At 40.0% G+C, this 26,469-nt stretch overlaps 1 protein-coding gene across 1 annotated transcript; it reads left to right on the top strand.

Annotated features, from left to right (window-relative positions):
• The first annotated feature begins 1,882 nt into the window (after window positions 1–1,882).
• LOC128512009 (uncharacterized) lies at window positions 1,883–26,258 on the top strand. The gene is made up of 11 exons (XM_053485103.1): window positions 1,883–1,949; window positions 2,061–2,142; window positions 2,314–2,536; window positions 6,013–6,105; window positions 14,301–14,551; window positions 14,671–20,063; window positions 20,175–20,352; window positions 20,579–20,796; window positions 20,905–21,177; window positions 21,307–21,413; window positions 25,650–26,258. Exons 2-11 carry the CDS (start codon window positions 2,074–2,076, stop codon window positions 25,889–25,891), a joined length of 7,047 nt encoding a protein of 2,348 aa, XP_053341078.1. The 5' UTR covers window positions 1,883–1,949; window positions 2,061–2,073; the 3' UTR covers window positions 25,892–26,258.
• Window positions 26,259–26,469: the final 211 nt, after the last annotated feature.

Below are 26,469 nucleotides of genomic sequence, written 5' to 3'. Positions count from 1 at the left end.
ATATCCATATAACAGATATAGAAATATAGAAAAGAAAATAGAATTAAAAATTTGTCAAAACAAAAATTTAGAAGTTTGAAATGGCTCTGGTGTGCAAATGTGCATAAAAAGTGACTTTGTAAGTGTCTTATTTAAAGTGATTTGTGCAGTGGTCCATAGATGAAAATATGAAAATATAAAAATATGAAAATATAAATGTGTAGTGCAAAGTGTGCATGAATGTGTCCATAGTGTCCATGGATGCCCAGTCAGTGTTGGATGTTAAAAAAGATGTTATTACTCCTGTGTGGTGTGATTGTGATTAAGAGCCGTATCGCCTGCGGGAAGAAGCTCCTCCTCAGTCTCTCTGTGTTGGCCTTCAGGGAGCGGAATTGCTTTCCAGATCACAACAGAGAGAACAGTCCATTGATGGGATGGCTGAGGTCCTTCACCATCTTACTGTTTCTATGTACATGATGATTGTATATGCAGGTGGGAACCTGAGTAACTGTACATAAGGTGCACGAGTGAGGTGTAATATTAATAACAGGAGACATAGGAAGTAAATGATCATATCAGTGCAAGCGAGTCGACAGCAGAGTCTATATGGGCATATTTACAGGGATCGGAATCAGCGCCCTCTTCTGACAGAGCAGAGTTACTGTAAAGACTAATTGCAGTCTGCAGAAAAGACTTTGCTGAAGGTTGTGAAGGGATGTGCGGTGTTCTCCATGATGGCTCACAGTGCAGTTATTATTATTATTATTATTATTATTGTTATTGTTATTATTATTATTATTGTTGTTGTTATTATTGTTATTATTATTATTATTATTATTATTATTATTATTATTGTTATTGTTATTATTATTATTATTATTATTATTGTTGTTGTTGTTGTTATTATTGTTATTGTTATTGTTATTGTTATTATTATTATTATTATTATTATTGTTATTATTATTATTGTTATTATTATTATTATTATTGTTATTTTAGATGCTTGATTATATCAGTACAGACAGTAAGGTAAATGAAATAAAAATAAATGCAGAAATATATATATAGTTTGTCTGGTCCAATTCTGCATTTCCCCTCACCGTGTCCTCACAGACTGGTTAAGGCCAGTTTAAGGATGATGTCCATCTTCTCCACTTTACTCACTATTTCTCTACCCTATAGGGAGAATTGTTTTCCTCATGGAGATGTTAGGGATATGAAACCTGTCCACACCATCATGCCAGAAATGGATCAGGTTTTAAAGAGGTTTCTTTTTCTGGTATATGACAAGAGAGAATATAAGGTGTGACGTTAATGTATGCTTTAATATTCTAATGATTGTTTAACATAAAATGATGTATCAGTTTTGTTGAGATGATTATCTAAACGCTATTCATGGGGGGTTTTCCCCACTGGTTTATAAAAAAAGGGGGACTTTTGAGGATGTGTGTCAGCGAGCAGTTACAGCGAGTGCTCATCAACCTGTGGGGTTTGGATATGTCAGGAGGACCAAAGTTATCCGTATTTTAAACTATGTCAAATTTACAGCTAACAGAGTATGAGAGTTGCGTTGCAAAAATGTACAACTGACAAAAACATCCATATTATTATTATGGAGTCATGATGAAACTGACACGCCCACTAAAACCCCTGATCTTACTGTCTGTGGTATTTCTTTGCCTGTGTGACTCTTCCTGGAGGAAGAAAAACTTGGATTGTAGAAGGACAAGGCCTATGATTGTCTTTATGATACTGTTTCTTGTGTAGAAGGAGTAGGACTTCGCTCTGACCTAGTGTACGACTTCCTTGTCTTTATAGCTTTCAGGATTTCTACCACAGGGTGTTTGCCAGATGCACACACACACACACACACACACAAGTGAAAGTGAAAGCGGTTGTGGTGTATAAAAGGAACCAGATGCTTCACTTTTCCCACAGTGATGAACTTTTCGCCACAGGAATAAATCCAGGTTGTATTTCCTTTTACTTTATTCACTGTACATATTATACAATTCCAGTGTGTTGTGTTCTCTTGCAGTGCTATTTAATACTGACCAGTGTTTAATGTTTTAATGTAACAGAGTAACCTGAATAATGGGTGCCCAGGTTTCAGTCAGGAATAATACTCCTTATCACTGGTACTACGCCCGTCGGGGCGGCGGGGTAAGACCTTCTGATCCCTTTACTGTACAATTTTATTGCTGTATATTACTTTTGATTAGCCGGATAATTACAGAGAGCATGGCATAGTGTCTCACATCATGCCTGGTTTTACATGTTAAAATGATTTTTTTGGATTTTGGATGGAGCCTGATGTGAAACTCTGCTCCCCAGTATAACTACATTGGTCCTAGTGGCTCAGCATCCTATGAGGAGGGCAAGGCAATCCATTGCTACATACATTTCAGATACGGAAATCACAGCTGGGACAGTTTTGTCTATGAGTTTAACACCCATAAAGGTGACACCACGTTCACTTTAAGCGAAACCTACAACCGTTCCCAGATTCAGCTCTACTGCACCTCCGAGGGGATCTCTCAGTACTGTCAGAACTACGGTGAGCTCCTGCAAACAGCCATATGTGCTTGTTGATATGATTGAAAAATATAGTCTTCTACTTAGATTACGTCTGTTTGGAGTTTTGTTTTATATTCTTTTTAGCAATTAATAAATTTGCTATAATATTAATATAATCCTAATCATTTATATCCTTAACATGCAATATATCTAAGGCATTTCATGTCCAATTTCCAGCCTCTTAGCTATTGTTGGATGACTCTTTTGCAGCCAGTTTTGAGTAATACATACACTACTGTTTGTAAGTTTGTACACCCCTTCTAACTCCATGGTCGTTTCTGAAGTTTATTTCTCTCTACACTGTAAAACAATACTGAAAGTGTTTATTTAAAAATACTGGTGACTCTAAATGAACTTCTCCTCTGCAGCAGAGCTCAGTTTTGGTCTTGCTTTCCTGGGAAGGTCTTCATGAGAGACAGTTTCATCATGGAGCTTGATGGGTTTTACAAATACACTCGACACGATACTGTTCTTGTGAGACCTGTTCCAGAACAGCCGACCTTCATGTCTTAAAATAACAACTGACTGTTAATGTTGTTGTTACTTAATTATATAATAGATTATTTGTTAGTCCAGTTTCGAAAATAAATACAAACTTTTGTCCAAACATTTAACTGAAATGTCTTTTGTTTAGTGATTTATTTTCCATAAAACCCATCAAGCACCATGACGAAACTGTCACTTATGAAGACCTTTCCAGAAAAGCAAAACCAAAACTTACCTCTGCTGTTATTTTAGTTAGTTTACTTACCTCTGTGCAAGTTAAGTTGTTTTATTTTTACTTTATATTTAGTCTTAATTATTTTACTATATTTATTTTTTGGGGCTGTGGAACCAATAATCTGGGTTTTTCTGATGTGGGAAATTCACTCTGATATACGAGTGTTTTGATATATGAGCACACTTCCAAAACAAATTATGCTCACAGTGTACAAGGTTCCAATGTATTTGCTTCGTGAACATCAATTGTGTGACATTTATGTGGAAGTTGTAGAAGTTTTTTAAATGTCAGCATTACTCCAAGACCTTAACAGCATCTTGCTGTTTAGGAATTACAGCTATTTTATAAAGTCCCTCCATTTTTACAGGCTCAAACGTAATTTTACAACTGATAGTTGTAAAATTAACCCTAACCCTAACCCTACAGCCTGAAGCAGTTAATGTCCAGCTGTGACTGTTTCTTAGTTAATTTATGACATACAGTATGTACTCAACTCATTACTGGTTTTACCGATGGTTTTACCGTCGTGTGTCATGGCGGCAGCAATTGGGTGTGTGCGTTTGCTGGCTTTTACCGCTGAGTGGCGCTATATAACTATAGACTGATACCTCGGGCATCAGTTCATTCTCTGTAGGATTAATGAGCCGCAGCTTCTTTAGAGCTGCATGTAGTAGCAGTAGAAGTGAAACATTGTAGTTAAACGAATTCATAATCACAGAACTAAAATTACAGTACAAATTTAGGATTTAAATTAAAATAAAAAATTTTTAGGATCGAATTTAAGCGAAATAAACGTTAACACAGTGAGCCTTTCGATTTTATCACGTGTAATTAGAAAATCTATGCGTGTATGGTTTTGTGTCATCTCATATTTTGTGTTCTTTAAATTTGTAGCAGATTTATTAACTGAAATAAATGAACCAAAATGACCATAAAATTAAAACAGTGTTAGGACGTTCTACTGCGTCAGCAGATGTCGATGTCATTCAGCCCCGCTTGTGTTTTTGCGTTATTATAAGAATGACATGCAGTAGGCTGTTATGATCATCATAATTTTCTTTAATAAATAATAAAAACATTTTAAAATATTGCATTTTTACATCCCAGTAGCTCATCCGTTGCGTTGTACCACCACTAGTAAAACATTGTAAAATATATAAATATAGGCATTTTTTATTTGCACCAAATTTAATCAAAGTAATGTATACCTTTATATCTAGTCTTCAGATTTTTACCATGTGTAACACTAGTGTAGCCAGACAACAGACTCTGGGTGTGCATCAGAAAAAGTGGGTGTGCCAGAGTTATTGTCAGTTTATTCTGCAAAAACTATATAATAAAACTATATAAGCTGCATAGCCTTTAAAAGACTCACATTGTGCACTCACAATGACAACAAAACTGTGTGATTTTGTAAAATAATGAAAGCAAACAGGGGGCGCTATTCTGTATTGTTTTCTGCGCACTTGAGCACGTCAGAAAATGAAACAAAACTTAAAATGGTTAGAGTCAGTATACTTGCTGTTTTCCCCCACGCATTCATAATCATTAGTCTACTTCTGCCGGTGCACTCTGTAAGACTTTATTTGTGCGGTTGAGCGCTGATTAGTAGGAAATTAAAGAGGAGGATGACGGCTTAACATCCCGGAGCCCAAACCCCATTTAAATTTAATTAATAAATATTATAAGTAAACAATAGCCCACGTTTAGAAAAGCATTTTTATTTAGACTATAAAACATAATCCTGCATCTATTCTTAGGCGTGCCAGCTGCCACTTTTTATTTAAAAGTTTTCAGTACAAATCTTATAACGCCCACATGACACAACGCAAACATTCCCCATCTTAATATTTTAACTATTTATTTTAATTATTTAAACCGTTTAACTATTTATTTTATTATTTTAACTATTACTATTTAATTTACTTCAAAATAACATAAAGAATATGAACAATACTATAAAAAAAACATATTATTGATTAAATGTGTGCTGAAAAAAATGTTGTCCTCAAAAATGTAACAGGATGTCCATCAATCTGATATACAGTATGCTGAAGAAACTCTCAGCTGGGAGGATACTCACGATAAATTATACTATAACCGTATTATACCAAAGAATACCAGTTAGAAATACCCAAACATAGACACACGCATTCTCACCCAAACAACTCTTAAAACTACAAGGAGACACAATAACAGTAATATCTCGAACATTTTGATGAAAGAGAAAGAGGCCATCATTAGGATGAACAAAGCAGACCTATCGGAAAGAGAGTAGAAACTTTAGGAAGTCAAATAAACAATCTGTTATGTTCTTGAAACGGCGTAACACACTGGCGAGTTCAGCAACACCAAAAGGCCTAAAGTGAAGCAAAGGCAAAGCAGCTGAAGGAGGAAACTGAAACTGGAGCGACTTTGTTAAAAATGGCTGTTATTTTAAAATCATTAATGCCGTACATTTGTTCCACCTTAAAGGTAAATGTCTCCCTTACCAAAGTAGAGATAAAAAGATAAAGCATCCCCAATTCAGTTTCAGTTGAGTAGTTAGTCCAATAATTCTAGTGTACACCTGTGACAGTGTGTGTCTAGTGCTGAGAGTGATGGAGGCTAATCACTGCCTGTGTAAATAAATTACCCAATAAATTGCGTTATCTGTATGTATATAGATTGTGTACTGTATATACTGTAGGTGTATAGGTTTCTAATTGATGATTGTGTCTGGTGTCTTTAAACAGGAAAAATTGAAGAAGATGAAAGATACAGACGGCAAGAGGAGGAGAGGAGACGCTTGGAACGTTTGGAACAGGAGAGAAGGGAACAGGAAAGGAGTGAGTTGTACAGACCAAAGCTTTCTTGTCCTGATTGCTAGAGAACATGTGATTAAGATAAGGAATGAGGCATGAACTACCAGAGGCATAAACTTATTTATCAAAATCAATAATTGATAACAACTTATAACTTAACTAATATCAAAGGATATTAAAGTCATTAACTGTTGGTGCTCTTGAGTGTCTCATAGGTTTTGTACACTTTGTAGAATTCTTTAAGGCAAGGCAAGGCAAGTTTATTTGTATAGCACATTTCATACACAATGGTAATTCAAAGTGCTTTACATAGAAGAAAAGAAAATAATCATAAAATGAAATAAAAGATAATAGCAATAAGACTTTTTAACAAAAACTTTTTAATTTCATTTAAAATAAAAACAGTTTGCAACAAAACTTTAAACTAATTAAAATTTATTAAAAAATAAAAGACTAATTAAAACTAATATAAAACATAATTTAAAATAAAAATAAAACAGTTTAAGATATTAGATAAACATTCAGTCCAATAATCCAAACAGTCAGTTTGGACGTAGCACGGTGCTCATTGAAAAAATGCATAACTGAACAGATGAGTTTTGAGACTAGATTTAAATGTGACTAATGTTTTAGCACATCTGATCTCTTCTGGAAGCTGGTTCCTACTGCGGGAAGCATAATGGCTAAAGGCGGACTCCCCTTGTTTTGTGTGAACCCTTGGTATTTCTAACTGACTCGATCCTAATAATCTGAGTGGTCTGTTAGGGTTATATTTAGTGAACATATCTGTAATGTATTTAGGTCCCAGGCCATTAAGTGACTTATAAACAAGTAAAAGTACTTCTATCCTAAATGTTACAAAAAGCCAGTGTAAGGACCTGAGGACTGGTGGAGCTATAATCATAAGGGTAGGTATCATCAGCATAGCTGTGATAGGCAATTTGGTTCTTTCTCATTATCTGACTTAGAGGGAGCATATACAGGCTAAACAGGAGCGGTGCAAGAATTGAGCCTTAGGGGACTCCGCATGTTATGGACGTCCACTTGGACTTCTTCTTTGTTTTTGGGCTGTTCCCTTTCAGGGGTCACCACAGCGAATCATTTGCCTCCATCCTATCCTCTGCATCCTCTTCACTCACACCAACTAACTTCATGTCCTCTCTCACTGCATCCATAAATCTCCTCTTTGGTCTTCCTCTAGACCTCCTGCCTCGCAGTTCCAACCTCAGCATCCTTCTATCGATATATTCACAATCTCTCCTCTGAACATGTCCAAACCACCTCAATCTGGCCTCTCTGACTTTATCTCCAAAACATCTAATGTAGGTTGTCACTCTGATAAACTCATTCTTGATCCTATCCATCCTTGTCGCTACCTCCAACTTTGCCTCCTGTCTTTTCTTCAGCGCCACTGTCTCTAAGCCGTAGAGCATCGCTGGTCTCACCACTGTCCTGTACACCTTTCCTTTCATTCTCGCTGATACTCTTTTATCGCACAACACACCTGACACTTTTCTCCACCCATTCCAACCTGCCTGTACCCGCCTCTTCACCTTCTTTGAACACTTTCTGTTGCTCTGTACCGTTGACCCTAAGTACTTAAAATCCTGCACCTTCTTTACCTCTGCTCCCTGTAGCCTCACTGATCCTCTTGGGTTCCTCTCATTCACACACATGTATTCCGTCTTACTGCGGCTAACCTTCATTCCTCTGCTTTCCAGAGCATACCTCCACCTCTCCAAATTTTCTTCCACCCGTTTTCTGCTCTCGCTACAAAGCACAATGTCATCTGCAAACATCATAGTCTATGGAGACTCCTGTCTAACCTCATCTGTCATCCTGTCCATCACCAAACCAAACAAAAAGGGGCTTAGAGCCGATCCATGATGCAGACCCACCTCCACCTTGAACTCTTCTGTCAGAGAAGCACCTATAGCACATCTTACCACTGTCTTACAGCTCTCATACATGTCCTGCACCACTCCAACAAACATCTCTGCCACTCCAGACCTTCTCATACAATACCACAGCTCCTCTCTTTTTCTCTAAATCTACAAAGACACAATGCAACTCCCTGTTACCTTCTCTGTACTTCTCCGCCAGCATCCTCAAAGCAATTACTGCATCTGATGTACTCTTTCTAGGCATAAAACTATATTGCTGCTCACAAATGCTTACCTCTGCCGTTAACCTAGCTTCCACTACTCTTTCCCACAGCTTCATTGTCTGGCTCATTAGCTTTATACCTCTATAATTGCCACAGCTTTGCACATCTCCCTTGTTCTTAAAAAACGGCACCAATACACTTCTCCTCCATTCCTCTGGAATTCTCTCACTCTCCAAGATCTTGTTAAACAAACTAGTTAGAAACTCTACTGCCAACTCTTCTAAGCACTTCCATACCTCCTTCCATCTTTCCATCACCCTCCTGGCATCTGTACATTTCCATCTCTATCTTTAATCACTCTAACCTGCTGCACATCCTTCCCATCTCTATCTCTCTGCCTTGCCAACCTGTACAGATCCACCTCTCCCTCCTTACTGTCAAGCCTAGCATACAAGTCCTCATATACTCTTTGTTTGGCCTTTGCCACCTCTACCTTCACCTTACTCTGCATCTCCCTGTACTCCTGTCTACTCTCTTCAGTCCTCTTAGTTTCCCACTTCTTCTTAGCTAGTCTCTTTCCCTGTATACACTCCTGAACTTCCTCATTCCACCACCAAGTCTCCTTGTCCACTTCCCCCTTACCTGATGATACACCAAGTACCCTCCTACCTGTCTCCCTGATCACATTGGCTATAGTTGTCCAGTCAACTGAAAGCACCTCCTGACCACCCATAGCCTGTCTAAACTCCTCCCTAAAGACTACATTCTACAACATTCTTCCTTTCTCAGCTTCCACCACTTTGTCCTCCACTCTGCCTTTGTCCTCTTCACCTTCCTCACCACCAGGGTTATTTTACACACCACCATTTTGTGTTGTCTGTCTACACTCTCCCCTACAAACCATTTCCCAGCCACTGATTTCTTTCAGATTACAACGTTGGCACAAGATGTAGTCGACCTGAGTGCTTCTGCCTCCACTCTTATATGTCACCCTATGTTCCTGCCTCTTCTGGAAGAAAGTATTTACCACTGCCATTTCCATCCTGTTTGTCCACCATCATCTGTCCTTCTACATTCCTGTCCTTAGGACCAAACCTGCCCATCACATTTTCATCACCTCTGTTCCCTTCCCCAACATGTCCATTGAAGTCTGCACCAATCACCACTCTCTCCCCTCTGGGGATGCTCTGCATCACTTCATCTAACTCACTCCAGAATTTCTCCTTCTCTTTTAACTCACATCCTACCTGTGGGGCATAACCACTAACAACACTGAACATTATCCCTTCAATTTCCAACTTCAGACTCATCACCCTATTTGATACTCTCTTCACCTCTAGAATATTCCTTACAAACTCCTTTTTCAGAATAACTCCTACTACAAAGGATATTAAAGTCATTAACTGTTGGTGCTCTTGAGTGTCTCATAGGTTTTGTACACAGAATTCTTTAAGGGCTTTAATTCAATTCAATTCAATTTTATTTCTATAGCGCTTTTAGCCATTTTCATTGCCGTAAAGCAGCTTTACACAGTCAAAAGAATTATTTAAGTTTGTATGAAATGTAAATTTGTATGAATCAAAATGGTCAGTTTGTCACTGATGTCAAAGTGTATTTTAAAGCTTGCTGTGTGTAGTGATATAAGCATATCATCTCTCTGTGCAGACTACATTAGCCACACCCGTTATATACCATTCTATTATTTTTTATATTATTTATATTTTTATACAATTTTTTTTATTATATACTGTACATTCACACAAGGTAAAATGTTATTTGAATTGCATTCAGGGTTTCTTTTACATTTACATTTAGGCATTTGGCAGACGCTCTTATCCAGAGCGACTTACAAAAAGTGCTTTAATGTTTACATCATTGGATACATACTCATTGGATACATACTTAGTAACTAAGTGCCATTAGTTCAACACAATTGGGAAGCGTTTTTTTTTTTTTTTTTGGGGGGGGGGGATTGGTCCAAGTACTGGAGAAACAGATGCGTCTTGAGTCGTTGTTTAAAGATAGTCAAAGTCTCTGCTGTATGGACATCTAGAGGAAGTTCATTCCACCACCTAGGTGCCAGAACAGAAAAGAGCCTGGATAAATGCTGCCCTCGATCCCTGAGAGATGGTGGGATGAGGCGAGCAGTGCTGGAGGATCGGAGGGAACGTGGTGCAGTGCGTGGTGTAATTAGCGCAGAGAGGTAAGTGGGTGCTGGGCCATTTTTAGCTTTGTTGGCAAGCATCAGCCTTTTGAATTTGATGCGGGCAGCTACAGGAAGCCAGTGCATGGAGCGGAGGAGTGGGCTGGTGTGGTAGAACTTAGAAAGGTTAAAAACGAGACGTGCTGCTGCATTCTGGATCAGTTGCAGAGGACGAATCGTGGACACAGGCAGGCCTGCCAGGAGTGAGTTGCAGTAGTCCAGTCTTGAAATAATAAGGGACTGAACAAGCACCTGAGTAGCCTGTGAAGAAAGAAATGGGCGAATTCTTCTGATATTGTAAAGAAGAAATCAACAAGAGTGAGTAATGTTAGCGATGTGTGGGGAAAATGACAAATTATTGTCCACGGTTACCCCATAGATTGCGGGCGGTGGCTGAAGGAGTGATTTGGTTGTTGTCCAGGGATACTACAAGGTCTTGACCTGGAGATGAGTCACAAGGGATAAACAACAGTTTAACAGTTTATTTACTAAGATTGAGCTTCAGCTGATGAGCAGCCATCCAGAATGAGATGTCTGCCAGACATGCTGAGATCCGGGTGGAAACCTGAGTGTCAGAGGGAGGAAAGGGTAGAACAAGTTGGTGTCATCTGCATAACAATGGTATGAAAATCCATGCGATGATATGACCTTACCAAGAGACTGGGTATAGAGGGAGAACAGAAGAGGACCAAGTACTGAGCCCTGCGGGACACCAGTAGAGAGTCTACGTGGGGCAGATGTAGATCCCCTCCATGTTACCTCATATGACCTATCTTCTACACTCAACAAAAATATAAACGCAACACCTTTGTTTCTGCTCCGATTTTTCATGAGATGGACTTAAAGATCTAAAATTCATTCCAGATACACAATATTACCATTTCTCTCAAACATTGTTCACAAATCAGTCTAAATGTGTGATAGTGAGGACTTCTGCTTTGCTGAGATAATCCATCCCACCTCACAGGTGTGCCACATTAAGATGCTAATCTGACATCATGAGTAGTGCACAGGTGTACCTTATACTGCCCACTATAAAAGGCCACCCTGGAATGTGCAGCATGGAGCTCTCAGTGACTGACAGAAGAGCAGTCTCTGTGGAATGTGCCACTTTGAATCCAGATTGGTTGCGATCATTAAGGTTGTTTTGTGAGAGATAAAGAGACATTTGGTTATAAACAGCTCTTTCAAGAATTTAGGAAATAAAAGAGAGCAGTGATACCAGGCGATAGTTGTTAACTTCAGATGGGTACAGGCAGGGTTTCTTGAGGATGGGAATAACCCTTGTCTTCTTAAAAGCAGCAGGAACATGACCAGATGATATGAAATGGTTGATGATGGCTGTGATGAAGGGAAGGAGGTCTCGTGAGATGGCCTGGAGCATTGTGGAAGAGATTGGGTCTAATGAACAGGTGGTGGGGTTAGATGACGAGATGATCTGTTGAATCTCATCAGATGACAGGTTGGAGAATTCTGCTAAGGGAGGGAACGGAAGGTCCTGAGGTTCTGCCGTAGGAGTTTTGGTTGGAAGTGAAGGACTGGCGGATTGCTGCAATCTTCCCATCGTAGAATGTGGCAAAATCGTCAGCAGGCAGAGAGAAAGGGGCAGGAGGAGTCGGTGGGTTGAGTAGTGAGGAGAAGATGTTGTGGAGTTTGACAGGATCATGTGCAAAGGCTCCCAACTTTTGTCTGAAGAAGGTAGTTTTTGCAGAAGTTCCATTACATGAGAATTTGGAGAGAAGAGTCTGACTGGAACTTCTTACAAGTCTACCTGGGTCTTCAATAACTACCTGGACTCCATATTAACATCAATTAACATCAGCTATTATAGCTGAACTGCCTCCCACCCTACACACTGTATAAATGCAGATCATTTACTGCTTTCTGTTTCACCCAAATGAGGATGGGTTCCCTGTTGAGTCTGGTTCCTCTCAAGGTTTCTTCCTATTACCATCTCAGGGAGTTTTTCCTTGCCACTGTCGCCCTCGGCTTGCTCACCAGGGACAAACTGACCATTTTGATTCATACAAACTTAAATAATTCTTTTGACTGTGTAAAGCTGCTTTGCGGCAATGAAAATTGCTAAAAGCGCTATACAAATAAAATTGAATTGAATTGAATTGAATTGGTAAGAGATGAGATCTGCATCAAGTTGTGATTTCTTCCATCTTCTCTCCGCAGTTCATAATTCTCTCCTGTTCTTGCGCAGTACAATAGATACCCAAGCAGCAGGACAAGACGTCTTCCTTGGTTTAGATGACAGCGGGCAAAGGAGATCTATGGATGAGGAGAGAGAGGAGAGGAAAGTTTCAGTCACAGTCTCTAGTGATAGAGAGGAGAAGGAGTCTGGGTCTGGGAGGAATGATAGGGTGCATAAAGACACAGAGGAAGGGGAGACAGAGTGAAGGTTTCTGCGGGTAAAAGAGACATTTTGGTGGTTAGGTTTACATAGAATAGGAAGGGTTATGGTGAAGGATACCAGATAATGATCAGATTTATGAAGAGGAATAGTAGTGATACCTGTGACTGGGGAAGGGCGGCAAAAAACGAGGTCGAGAGAATTTCCTGTCTTGTGTGTGGGAGGGCAGCTGTTTAGAGATAAAGAGAAGGAGTAAAGGAAAGGGAGAAGGAAAGAGGATTCTAGTTTATCAGATGAAAGGTTGAAATCTCCTAGAACAGTGAGAGGAGTGTTAGCAGAAGGAAAAAGACTAAGAAGTCCATTTCATCTAGAAAGTTTCCTAGAGAGCCAGGAGGACGGTAAATAACTAAGATGTGGAGGTTAATTGGAGAGGTTACCTTAACTGCATGAAATTCAAATGATGAAAAACTGAGATGAGACAGGGTGATAGGCGAGAAGGACCATCTCTTGGACAACAGGAGACCCGTACCACCACCTCTGCCAGTTTCTCGTGGAGTGTGAGAGAATACATAGGCAGAGGATAGGGCAGCCGGTGTAGCTGAGTTCTGAGGAGATATCCAGGTCTCAGTTAGTGCCAGAAAGTCAAAAGAGTAATTGGTAGCTAGGGCAGAGATAAAGTCTGCTTTCTTTACAGCAGATTGGAAGTTCCAGAGCCCACCTACCACCAGTGCAGGGCAATTGGACATTACTGGAGGGTAGATGAGGTTTCTGAGAGATCTGCCTCTGCTGTGTGAGTAAAAGCATCTTGGTCTGTGAGAACTGACAGAGATAGGTTGAAGACACATGCTAGACTGAGGTAACTGTCTATAAAACTTGTAATTTCTTGGTAAACAAGAGTTTGAGTCAATTCTCTGTGCACTACCTTTGTTGCAGGATATGCTTATTAATTTAATTTAATTAGCGGAGAAACTTTCAATATATGTAGCTAAGCCCTGCCCACAATTCACACCTTAAGGAAAACTGAAAATACTCTTGATTAATTACCTGAGAACAAATTGCTTAAGACCTACTTCAATCACACTGCAATCAACACTACCAAACAGCAAAAACTAGGTTTAGTATACAGTATGAACCAATTGTGTTTCATACAGTCCAAAATTTAAAACCTACCTTACCAGTGGAGAAGAATCCAATTTAGAAAACTAAAGCACACTTTTCTTTATCCTACAGAACTACAGTCTAGAATAATGCTAATTTCCAGGCTTTAATAAAGGTAGAGCTTCTGCTGGTTTCTCTGGGTCTTGTACTGACCCAAACAGATAAATGTCTCCTTGGCCACAGTACAGATAAAGTTTTTTACAAATTTCTTAATAGTGCAGTTTATACAAAGAATACAGAAACCTCTAACGTACAGCTGTGACACCATGTGGATCATGCTGTGAGAGACAGCAGGTAATTACTGCCTGTCTAATTAAATAACCCATAAAACAATAATGTATTTTCTTTAAGTTCTTACTAATCCTCTGGTGTCTGATGATGTCTTTAAACAGGACAACGTGAAGAAGCTGAAAGAAAGAGGCGGCAAGAGGAGGAGAGAAGACGCTTAGAACGTTTGGAACATGAGCGAAGGATTCAGGAGGAACTGGACAGAGAAAGTAAGTTGTCCAGACAGAGGCTTTCTAGAGCAACTGAGCGACTTCGTGAAAAACAAAGCTTCAGAGGTCACCAACAGCATCATGAACGCACACAAGCTCTCCATCTGCAAATAGAAGATGATGCTGCTGCGATCGAGAGAGATGAGGTACGACTGTAACATGGAGTTAGCTTAATTACTATACAACACATACTGTTTATACAGCATTTGATAAAATATCACTACTGACTGCAAGACACTTTTGTTTTGCATGTTTCTATATATAGGTTTTAGATGTTGAAGAAAAATTCAAAGAGCTTTTGTCAAAATACCATATCACAGAAGATAAAGAAGTACAGCAGTACATGATTTGGAGCAGGATTAAGACACTTCAGAATGAACTTACAGTTCAATATTGTACAGAAAACAATCTTTCCATGTGGTCTCAGTTTACTTTTGATTGTGCTGTAGGATATAATGATTTCTCTCTTACTGAGAAGCTCACACTGCTTGAGGCATCTCTACAGTTCATCTTACATGGGAGAGCTAAAGATGATGGAGATCAGCCGCCAGGCTGGGAGAAGAAGTACAACTTCCTTTTGGGTTTGGTGCAGCGGCTTCAAACAACAAATCCAACTTTGGCCAAACACATTTTATTAAATGCACTTGACATGATTTTAGAGCTGTCACCTCAAAGTAGAAACATTTTGGGTCAGATGTTGTTCAACAAGATTTGGACACCAGAAGAAATAATGCTTGTCATTTGCAAAAGCCCAGTTATTAAAAGTGATCTCCTCGATTCACTTCTCCACACAGCACAAACCTACCACCTGGACTGCATCCTGGTTCTCTCTGCTCTTAAAAATGAAAACCCTTTAATGTTTCTTCAAGAACAAGTAAGAAATGACAAGGAAAAAGATGCAGACACCATTGTGAAGGAACTCCGTGAAGCAAACTGCCCAGAGCAAGTCTTGGTGCTTTTGAAGGATGTGCTGCGATACATAGAGTCAGAACTCCCAAAATATCAATCAAAGGACCTTACTAAGGAAGAAATTGAGGATTTGAAAAGTAAAATAAGATCTCTGGATCTTACAAACCCAGATATCAACATTCTGAAGTATGTGTTAATACGAATGTCAGTAGCAGTACAAGACTGCACAACCATCACTACAAAAGACAAACAGGAGATTCCTGGCTATTTTCCAAGACTAACACAACTAGCATCATTACTTTTGCTTCTTCTGCCACAGCTGACAAGCAATAAAGGATGTCTTCTGGAGATTGGCACAGGTGAGGGCAAGTCCTGTATCTTAGCCATGTTTGCTACCATTCGTGCCATTCTTGGAACAAAAGTGGACATTGTGACCAGCTCTTCGATTCTTGCCCGACGAGACCAAGAAGAGTGGAAAATTTTTTTTCAAATGTTTGGTGTTACCTCGTCTGTAGTACCTCCGCCTTTCTCCAATAACGATTCACCAGAAGAACAAGAAAAATGTCTTAAAGATGCATATAGACAACAAATAGTATATGGCACAATCGGAGTCTTTGCAGCAGACATACTTAAACAGGAATTTGAGAAGAGGACTATTCGTGATACAAGGCAGTTTGAGCTTGTAATAGTCGATGAAGTGGACTATATGACGTTGGACAATGGAGTTCAAGTGACATTCTTATCACATGAATCAAGTGGATTTAGGCATGTGGAGCAAGTGCTTTCCAACATATGGGTCATGCTATCTAACTGTCAACCAATTGAACTGCTTGAAACCGGTGAGATAATGTGGGCGACAAGAATGCAGTACTTTCATAAATCTGTAACAGCAGCTGTTATGGCACAGGAACCATCAGACAACTTCTCGGCTAATGAAATCTTGCTGCCTGGAGTGCCTTTAGGGTTCTACACCCAGGAGGATATTGAAATGATCCTAGCTGAGAGCAAGAAAAAGGAAGAAAACCAAGTTGATGGGAATGAGGACGGAATGTCGAAGGCATTATCTGAAGTCATGAAGAAACTTGGAGTATCACAACAGTATGATCTTCTGAGTGTATTTGAGGAGGTCTTGGAGAACAGCGTAGTATTTAAGTGCTATTCTTTAGAGAACAAGAAAGCCAAATTCTTTGGAGCTCGAGAAAAACCAGCTGAGCTCATTGTAGAAATGCTACTACTGGAAGGAGGATTTGCGTGCGAAATCATGTCTGAGAAATCACTCATTGATGCAACTGTAAGCACAATACAGTCGTTTATCCAGTACTCAGATAACCTTCGAATGGCTGAAGAATCCCAAAAATGTATTGTCATCCCTGCTTTCTTGAAAAGCTATGTGGAGAATCAGTTACCAGTTTTTGTCGAGAACGCTCTGAAGGCTCTTGAGATGTCCCAGGGCCGTGAGTACATGATCGATACCTCACAGGCCGCTGAAAGGAAAGTTGCTGACAGTCTTGACAGTCAAGAGTACAATGCAATAATTCCAGTCGACTTTAAAGCGAGTGGTGTATTGGAGAAAAACAAAAAGTGGGGTAATGGTCTGCAACAGTTTCTGGAGTTTAAGCACCGTCTTGCAATTTCACCAATATCAAATGTGACAAACTACATGTCAAATTTCTATTTCTTTAAAAGGTACCTCAAGGGAAGTGGTATATTTGGTGTTTCTGGAACTTTAGGAGGTAAGGCAGATCGAGACTTTCTGGCAAGACATTATAAAGCAGAGAGTTACACTATACCTGCACATCGCCATAAAAGGCTGGTCGAACTTCCAGTCATCCAGGTAAAAGGTGGAAATAACAAATGGATCCAGACTATTTGTGAAACCTCATGGAAGGTAGCAGAGCAAGGACAAGTTGTCTTGGTCATTTGCGAAGATGTTAAAACAGCTGATGTACTACATGAGAAAATACAAGATGGAGGCAGATTTAAGCCAGAACAGATTACCTTGTACACAATCAGCGAGAAGCACGATGTTGAAAAAAAGAAGTTCTGTGGAGGACGGATTATCATAGCAACAAATCTCGGAGGACGGGGGACAGACATAAAGGTTGATCAAAGAGTGAATGAGCGTGGTGGTCTGTTCGTTCTTCTTACTCACTTTCCACACAACCGAAGAGTGGAGAAACAAATATTTGGTCGTACATCTCGAAAAGGCAATCCCGGCATGGTCCAGATGGTTGTGAACTGTGATCATCTCGCACCTGCGTACCAAGGTCAGTCTGTGGAAATCATGCGACAGCTAAGAGAGGATTATGAAATTAAACGAATCCACGACATGGAAAGTGATGAGCTGGTTGAAATAAATCTAAAAGAAAACCTGTTCCACACATTTTGTATGTTGCTGAAGAACTTTGATGATAATTACACACAGGATGAAAAACAGGACCCCATGCGATTGCATCTTAATGATATCCCTGATTGCTTTAAGTGTTATCAGCATAAGTTTGATTATCAGCCTGCTATCAATGCTTTGAAGGAATCGTGGGCATTGTGGTTGACTCTTCATGAGGAACACATCAATAGGCATGATGACATTAGTGAACTTCAAGCAGACCTCATCAGGACGATCACTGAAACAAGTCGAAAGCTACTACAAGGCGAATGTGATAATTTTTACGATTATGTTAGACAGGCAATTGTAAGAACTGATCTACACTGCCGGGACAAATCCACCAGTGACTATGGAGCTGAATCCTATTGGAAAAAAGTTGCAACCTCTGACCCACACTACAAGGCTGTAGCACTTTATAACCAGGCGTACATCACCATTAACCTAGGCAGGGATAACTGTATAGCAGAGGCACTGAACCTGCTGAAAGATGCAAAGAAATCCATAAATGTCCACATCTCTGAAGTCTCAAACACAATGATCTCGTGTAACTTAGCCATTACTGGTAACAAAGATCAGAGCTCAAACTACAACAACTTTCAAAGTCAAATGGAGGCCAGAATGAACATCTTTAAGTCTTGGATAACGTACATTGATAATGCAGTAAGTAAACTTGGAGAACTGCAAAACAACAAGAAAGAAGCTGTTACTGAGAGCTGTTCGGTCTACATGCTGTCTGGAAACGAGAACTTCATCACCACAAACGAGCTCAGAGCGTTATATGACCACGGCCTTGGTGTTGTTTTTGAGGTGAAAGAGAAGCCGAAGTTTTGCTTCGATGCTTTGATATGTTTCTTTCTCGGTGTGGTACAGGTGCTGGCTGGGGTTCTTGTTTGTGCACTGACGCTTGGAACGGCTAGCCAGTTTGGATTGGGTCTGATTGCTGAAGGGGTTTCTGACATGATTAGTGGAATAGAAGGAATGGTAAAGGGCACATTTGATTGGGCATCATGGGCAATATCTAAGAGTATCAGCATTGGGCTTTCTTTGCTAACGGCTGGGTTTAGCATAATCAAGAAAGCAGCTACATCAGTGTTTAAAGTGACAAAAGGTCTTCTCACTGGCACAAAGTCTTTTACGTCTGTTGCCTCTGACGTCATGAAATCAGGAAAGGCACTGTTTACCTCTGTTAAACAAGGCTTTCATTCTGGTGTTTCTCATCTCAGTAAGGAATCTTTAAAGTCTGCAGTGAAAACCATGACGTCTTCTACGGTGCTCAAACAGAACTTCAAACATGCGACTAAATATGCAGTTCAGGAAATTGGGAAAAAGTCTGCAGTCTTTGCTATCAACTATGCAATCGATGCAGCACTTGAGAAAGTCTTTAAGGACATTTTAGTAAGTGTTTTTAAGAATACGGTCATGTCATTAGTGAAGCAGAATTATATACTGGATCATACTCTTGTCGAGTTTATCAGCTCGGGTGTCCCAAAAGCTGCCTTGAATAAAGAGAACTTCAAGATTGACCAGGAATATGAGAAGAAACTGAACCAATCAGTCAATTTTCTCTGCCAAGAGGTAACTCCTTACCTAATACAGGACTGCACCAAAGAACGAGAGGTTATCAGCAGGCTCTCTGAGGTGTGTGAACAAGCAACAGAGCTAATGAAAAAAGCACAACTGTCAGGTGTGCATGAAACGGCAAAGCTCATTCTGAAAGTAGCTGATTACTCATCACGCTTTGATAAAATACTGAAGGCCATTCCAACACAAAACATGATCGACCAAAACTTTGTTCCTCTGCTAATGGAAAGCATCAATGAGCTTCATTCAATGACAAAGTATGACCAAGATGGACGACACAATTTACACGATGTACAACGCCTTAAAGGAGAGCTTCTACAGATTATTGCTCAAAAGGTTTCGGAGCAATTAGTCAATTCCTGTTATGAACACATAAATTTTTTCCTGACCTGCAAAGTTAAGAGTCAGCTTGCCAGTACTGTTGGACAGGCAGTAGACCGAGTCATGAGCAGGGCTCATACTGATCGTTTCTTTAATGACCAGCGGAAAAAACACAACAAAAAATCTGCGAGTCACAAGCAAGTGGAACTGCAGTCAGCTGAGAACACAACAGAGCTGGTGCAGTATGCAGAGGATATGAGCAAAGACGATCGGCCGGCTACAGCACTCGATATGTACGTGCTCACAAAAAGTAACCTGCTGCGCGGAAAAGGAATTCAACTCAGCGTTGTTGATGAAAACGGAAAAACGCTGACCGAGGAACGGTACCCAGGAGCCAACAAGTCAGCAGGAGATATAAAACTGATACTAACCAAATCAACTACAGGCCAGCCTTCACCACAGTAAGAGTAATCAATAGGGCATTATAAAGCACAGTTATAGAAATTAATTAAAATATTAATGCTTATGAGCACTGTGTCCTAAACAGAGTTCCTTTTAATTTGTAAAAACAGAGCTGGTGCAGAGCTGTGCAGCGGCCATTTTGACATCATACAAGATGATAGCAAGATAGTCAGTGTCGATGTGGATCACCAGAATGGCATTTATCATGCATTAGCACAAGCAAGCGGTGCCAAGATGGAAGACGTGAATAAAGAAGCTTTGGTGCTACAAAACAAAGTGAAAAATGAGGTGAGTACACTTTTCATTCTCATTCCCTTTCTTTTTGCTCTAGTTGCTTAGTTATGGATCTGCTCAGATTTACTGATGTAGATACAGATAGATTGATGGATGGATACATCACATATTCACAAGGAATCTATCAGTACTAGAGAAGTCTTTCAGCAGGTTACCTTTTAGGGAAAAACTCAAAAGCAGAGAGAGATGGTCAGGACTCACACTTGTAATTTCTCATTAGATCCGGACAAATCTTGGGACATACGCACCCATGATCAATCTCCAAAGAGGATATGACCTCTCTCACAAAAGTCCTGGTAAATACGGTGTACCTAGAGGAAGTAAAAAGGAGGCGGACTCTGCGCTGCAGGAATACTTACAGAGCACTACTTTCATTAGAAGTGATGAGCGCATCCTCATCAAAATGTACCATCTCGGATTTGTTGGTGAAAACGAAAGGTAAAGTATCTCCTTTCTACTATTAATTTACATCACAACACCATTGTGTACAGAGATTTTCATTCTAACAAATCCTCACTAATCCTAATCCTCATGTTCTCTCGTCAGAGTTCTAAGTGCCCGGGAGTGCAGAAGGAGCACCACTAGGACCCTGGACACCAGCCATATTCCACCGAAAGACTCCATCAGACGAGCTCTGGAGGTCATAGAAAGCTCTGCCTCAGTGAATGAGTTTAAAAATAAAAACCCTGGGCTTTATAAACTGATCAGCAGGATAAAGACTGATAATAACGGACTGAGTCTGATTGCCATGGAGGTTTTGGGCCAAGATCACAGGCGAGCTTTAACTACAGGCCCGAGCAGCCTCTCACAGGCGGCCAGGTAACGCCTACACTATGTGTGTGTTAACAGATTTGCAGAATTCAATTAACACTACAGGACTATGGAGCAGTTTAAGCACTGAGTTTATCAGATACGGCAGAATCGTTAATATGTTTATTGTTTTTGCAGGAAACTTCTCGCGGACACCATGATTAGTGGAGACGTGGCGCTTCTGCTGAAACGCTGCATGATCCTCCATCACCCACTGACCTCACAAAAGCTCAAAGACGCTCTGGGTAAGAAACAGGGGTTTGGGGTAAGAAACAGGGGTTTGGGGTTGGGGAGTTTTGTCATGCTGTGGTCCGTCAGAGCGGTGGAGGTTGGTTAACTACGCTGCTGTTGGTTAATTTAATAACTAATACTGTCAGTTCTCTATAACTGCAGCTCTGACAGTAGCACAGGTTACAGGTATTAATGCCTTCAATCTAATCGGTTATTGTTTCCATAGTAACAGCTCATTCACAGACAGTGCAAATGGCACAAACATATTACACAAGGCACAAGGGCGCATGATGGGCATGACGCCAAACACAACACACTCAACTAAATACTACACACTCAACACTACAGAACACACTCAACTTAACACACTCAACTCATCACAGCACACACAACACTAAACACTCAACTCAACACAACATCCAACACTACACACTCAACTTAGCACAATATACTCAATACAACATTAGATTAGATTAGATTAGATTAGATTAGATTTTACTTTATTGTCACTGCACATGTAGGTACAAGGCAACGAAATACAGGTAGCATCTAACCAGAAGTGCTTTTTCACAGTGCAGAATAATTTGCATATATAAACATTATACTGTATAGAGAGGTAGATTAGTTACAGTAGGTACAAATGAGCAAATGATTACAGGTGGTACAGTAAGGACGGTATTGTATACCATGCTAAAGGAGTTTGCATATGTTAACATTATACAGTGAGGAAGGTAATATAATGAGTGCAAATGAGTTATAAGTGGGTGCAGTAGGAAGGTATTATATACAGAGGAAAAGTTCTGTACAAAGAGTGATTTTGGTGTGGTCAATGTGAAGATATTGTATACTTATAATAAATTGGTTGCATATGTATATCATATGCATATGTAACTGTAAACAGAAAGGGATATATACAAAAGGGTTGTATACACTGAGTGCAATGAGGAAGGATATATGGCAAGATAAGAATTATATGCATATGAATAAAGAGAAGAGTTACTGTATGTACAATGAGTGCAATTTGTTGTGGATAAGGAAACATATTGTATACCGTGGTTATGATATTACAGTAGAGAGGGTTATATACATTTGTGCAACTTGTTATTGGGAGTGGAGTAAGGTATGAGGTGGGTAATTTTATATGATATGTGCAGCAGTTATGAATGATGCAGTCCTGAGTGTTTAGTTTATGTCCAGTAGTAAGCAGTTAGTTTGTGCGAGGTAAGGTACTGTATCCAGTTAATGTGTACAGATCTGGCCATTTAAAACGCAAGTTTTGAGAAAGCTGTGAAAATGCGGTTCATTATCTGTGTTTCAGTCTGAAGTATTGTGTGTCTACTCAAGCCGAAAATGTGTTATCTCTCTTAGGCGCCCATTGACAGCAAGTGATTATTCTTATAATTATTGTAACGCCCCCACGCGTGCGTGCAAAAAAACGAAGTACAACAAAGAATACAAAAATGTATGATAAGCATTCTGCATAGGGGCACATGTATTGTGCTTTCTCTGGAGAATAAACAAACCTGGTAGATTGTCTTGAAAGTCTTGGGCAGTGGCGGACTGGAGCACCATGAAACATTCATTGAAATGCAAAAAATAAACTACACAGCAAAAATATGTTATATTATATTATAACTTGAATAAATCGGCTCACATCGGAGCGCGCTGGTGTGGTAGAAAAGCCAGCGTTTATCTAGCGAGTAGCCCATATATTCGTGTTTGTTGCATTTCTGGCCGAGAATGTCTGCATTTTTATCGATAAATTGCATGTGTTTATCAGCCTTTGATCAAAACGCTGCTTTTTGTAAAGTGAAAGTACAAGCCACGGCTTTCCACAGAACAGCTTATATATATATATATGTTTATTCATGTCTTCTGATGATGGCGACACATTTTTACGTTTTAAATAAGATATGTTGGCATATTCACAAATCAGGACATTCGCATAGTTAACACTATCAGCCTACTAGACCATTTGAACCGAGGCATTGACGTGTCTTTCATTGTTTTGACTCTGTTAAGACATTACAAAAACTATATAAAAAACGTATTAGGAATTTGAAAGCACGAATTTGGGCATCTCATTTCATCATTATGAAAATAATATGAAGCACATATACACACATTCATCATGAAAGATTTGTTGTAAAACAAAATAAAATTCATGTTTGCTTCAGCATTGAAAAAATATTGTTTTAGGCTAACTAATTATACACAATTCATCGTTGTACTTGGTCCGGCTTTTAGATAAAGTCCTTCAATGCGCCATCTGGCCGAATTTTTAGTGAAGCACAACACATTTATTTAAATTCCCGAATGTTGCTTGTGGGATTTCGCGGCACGGTGCGCGCTAAATTGCGGCATTTGGCCACATCTGTATGTGCTCGGGTGGAGGCAGAGTTCAGCAATGAAACAGCTGTGGGGAAAAGCTGTTCCTGAACCTGCTTGTCTTTGTTCGGAGGCTTCTGTAGTGCCTTCCAGGAGGCAGGAGGGCAAAGAGCCTATGATCCAACATAGTGCAGTTCCCATACTAGACTGGTCAGAATGCTTTAGGTACAATGATAGATGGCACAATGATAGAAGTAGGTAGTTCTTTTTTAGAGCCCTCAGGAAGAAAAGTCTTTTTGACCAGACTGGAGCTGTTGGTGGTCCAGGAGAGATCCTCAGAGATGTGGATGCCCAGGAACTTGAGGCTGGTGACACGGTCTACCACCTATCCATTGATGTCAATGGGTGTGTGTGTGTGTCACCTTTCTCCTTTCTGAAGTCAACTATGAGCTCTTTGGTCTTCTTTGTGTTAAGCAGCAGGTTGTTGTCAGCACACCACGCAGCTAGGTGGTCCACCTCCTCAGGTCCACTGGCTCAGAACTGTGCTGACATCATTGATGGAAAGTGTAAGTAGTTGGTAGCCTTCAGGGAGCTCGAATTTGATTGCTGGCTCCAGATTATTCTTTTAGGGTGAGCGGAGAAGTTGTTTAGCTCATTGAGAAAGTAGATAGCAGTGGATGGGGGTGAGGGGTTGATGGGCCAGTAGTTGCTGATTGTCTGAATACCTCGCCACATCTGCTGGGGATTGGAGTTAGAGAAGTCTTCTTCGATTTTCTGCTTGTAGCAGTATTTGGCCACCTTAATTCCATGTCTCAGATTGGCGCTGGCTGTACTGTAGGTCTGTGCATCGCCAGATCTGAAGGCGCGTCGCAAGCCTTCAGTAAGAGGCGAACCTCTTTGTTCATCCAAGGCTTCTGATTTGGGTACATAGTGACCTGTTTCTGGGTGGTGTCTGTCATGGTGTTGATAGAGTCCAGGAGTCAGTCCCTACTGGCCACACTTTGATTTTCTTTACTGTTGGTCCCATGCGTTTACATTTACATTTACATTTACATTTAGGCATTTGGCAGACGCTCTTATCCAGAGCGACTTACAAAAAGTGCTTTAATGTTTACAACATTGGATACATACTTACACTGGGTTAACTAGGTTAATAACTAAGTAATTAACCTAGTTAACCCAGTGTAAGTATGTATCCAATGTTTGATGAGTGGTGAATATGCGGTGGAGAGAAACAAAGAGAGGTGATCTGATTGTCCCAAGTGGGGGAGGCAGGTAGCCTTGTAAGCTCCAGGTATGTTGGTGTAAACATGGTCCATAGTTCTTTCATTGCAAGATTGGCATTAGCATCAGGTGGGATGTATACAGCAGTAATAATGGTTGAAGTGATTTCTCTGGATAGATAAAAGGGTCCACACTTAACCATGAGAAATTCCAGGTTAGGTGAGCAGTGCCACGTAGTGATAATAAAGTATGTACACCAAGCTTTGTTTACATAAATGTACAGCCCTCCACCTCTGATCATACTGGAGTCATTTGCCATCCTGTTTGCCCAGATAACGTAGTGTTCAGCTAGCTCATTAGCGGTATTCTGTATGCCGCTGTTCAACCATGTTTACGTTAAAATCATGATGCTAGAATCCATAATCCTTTTTTTTTTTGCTGAAGATGTGCAGTCATATGTCGTCCATTTTGTTGATTAGTGAACGAACACTAGCTAGGAAAATGCTGGGTAAAGAGAGCCGATGCGGCATAAGCTTTAGCTTAGCTCTTAGCCTGCCGCGCATCTACCACTTTTGTTCACGGTCTCGACGACGCCTGCGAGCACTTCCACCCGGCCAGGCAGAGCAACCGCCGGTGTTCTGGAGATCTCTGGAATGAGTCAGAGATCGCTGCACTTGTTAATGTTCTGTTTGTTTCAGGTGACACTGCTCCGACTCAGAGTCCTGTTTTGTCTGATGATGGTGTCCGAGGCTACTACAAAGCAGGATACAGGAGCCTGGTATGGGAGTACAGCCGTCTGGGGGTCCTGGATCAGAACCAGCGTGAGCATCTGAATGCGTGGGTGATTGAGGACCAGCACGAGGACGCTCACACCGCAGAGTACCACCAGGTTCTGCAGGGATTAGCTGGAAAAGAAGAGAGAGAACTTGTCAAGTCTTAATGACCTGTGTTCTCCTATAGATAAGATGATAAAATGATCATGATAAAAATAATAGTACTGATGATTACAATGTGATGATGATGGCTACAGTGTTTTGTTTTTTTTAATTGCAAAACAAAAACCAAAAAACTAACAAACATTGAATCAAGCAAAGATATCAGGTTCTACTCTCAAGTCATTGTTTTAATCATTTAAAAAGTTGGGTAATTTTGTGTGTTTTTGTAGTTACATAAGTGTGCTTTATAAGTGTTTTTTGTGTTTAAATGCGCTACAGAATTATTGCAACTAATATGAATTGAATTATAATGATTTCAGGATTAAATTTGTAAAAATATATATAAGAAAATAAATCAAATTTAAAACCAGGTTTCCAGTGTCGTGTGGACTGCTGTACACATTACACAGGTGTAGACAGGGCTGGGTTTCAGTTAAACATATTAAACACTGGTACCTTAACTTCAATACTGCTTCCTGAACAATATTATAGTGAAACCTCGAATTGTAAGTAACTTGGTTTGGAGTGTTCTGCAAAACCATTGAATTTTTTTTTTAACTTGAAAAACGAACAAGTCTTGGTT

The sequence above is a fragment of the Clarias gariepinus genome, chromosome 24, assembly GCF_024256425.1.
Source record: "Clarias gariepinus isolate MV-2021 ecotype Netherlands chromosome 24, CGAR_prim_01v2, whole genome shotgun sequence".
NCBI classification, from domain to species: domain Eukaryota; kingdom Metazoa; phylum Chordata; class Actinopteri; order Siluriformes; family Clariidae; genus Clarias; species Clarias gariepinus.
The sequence above is the reverse complement of the archived record's forward strand: the minus strand, read 5'-3'. Positions and strand labels throughout refer to the sequence as shown.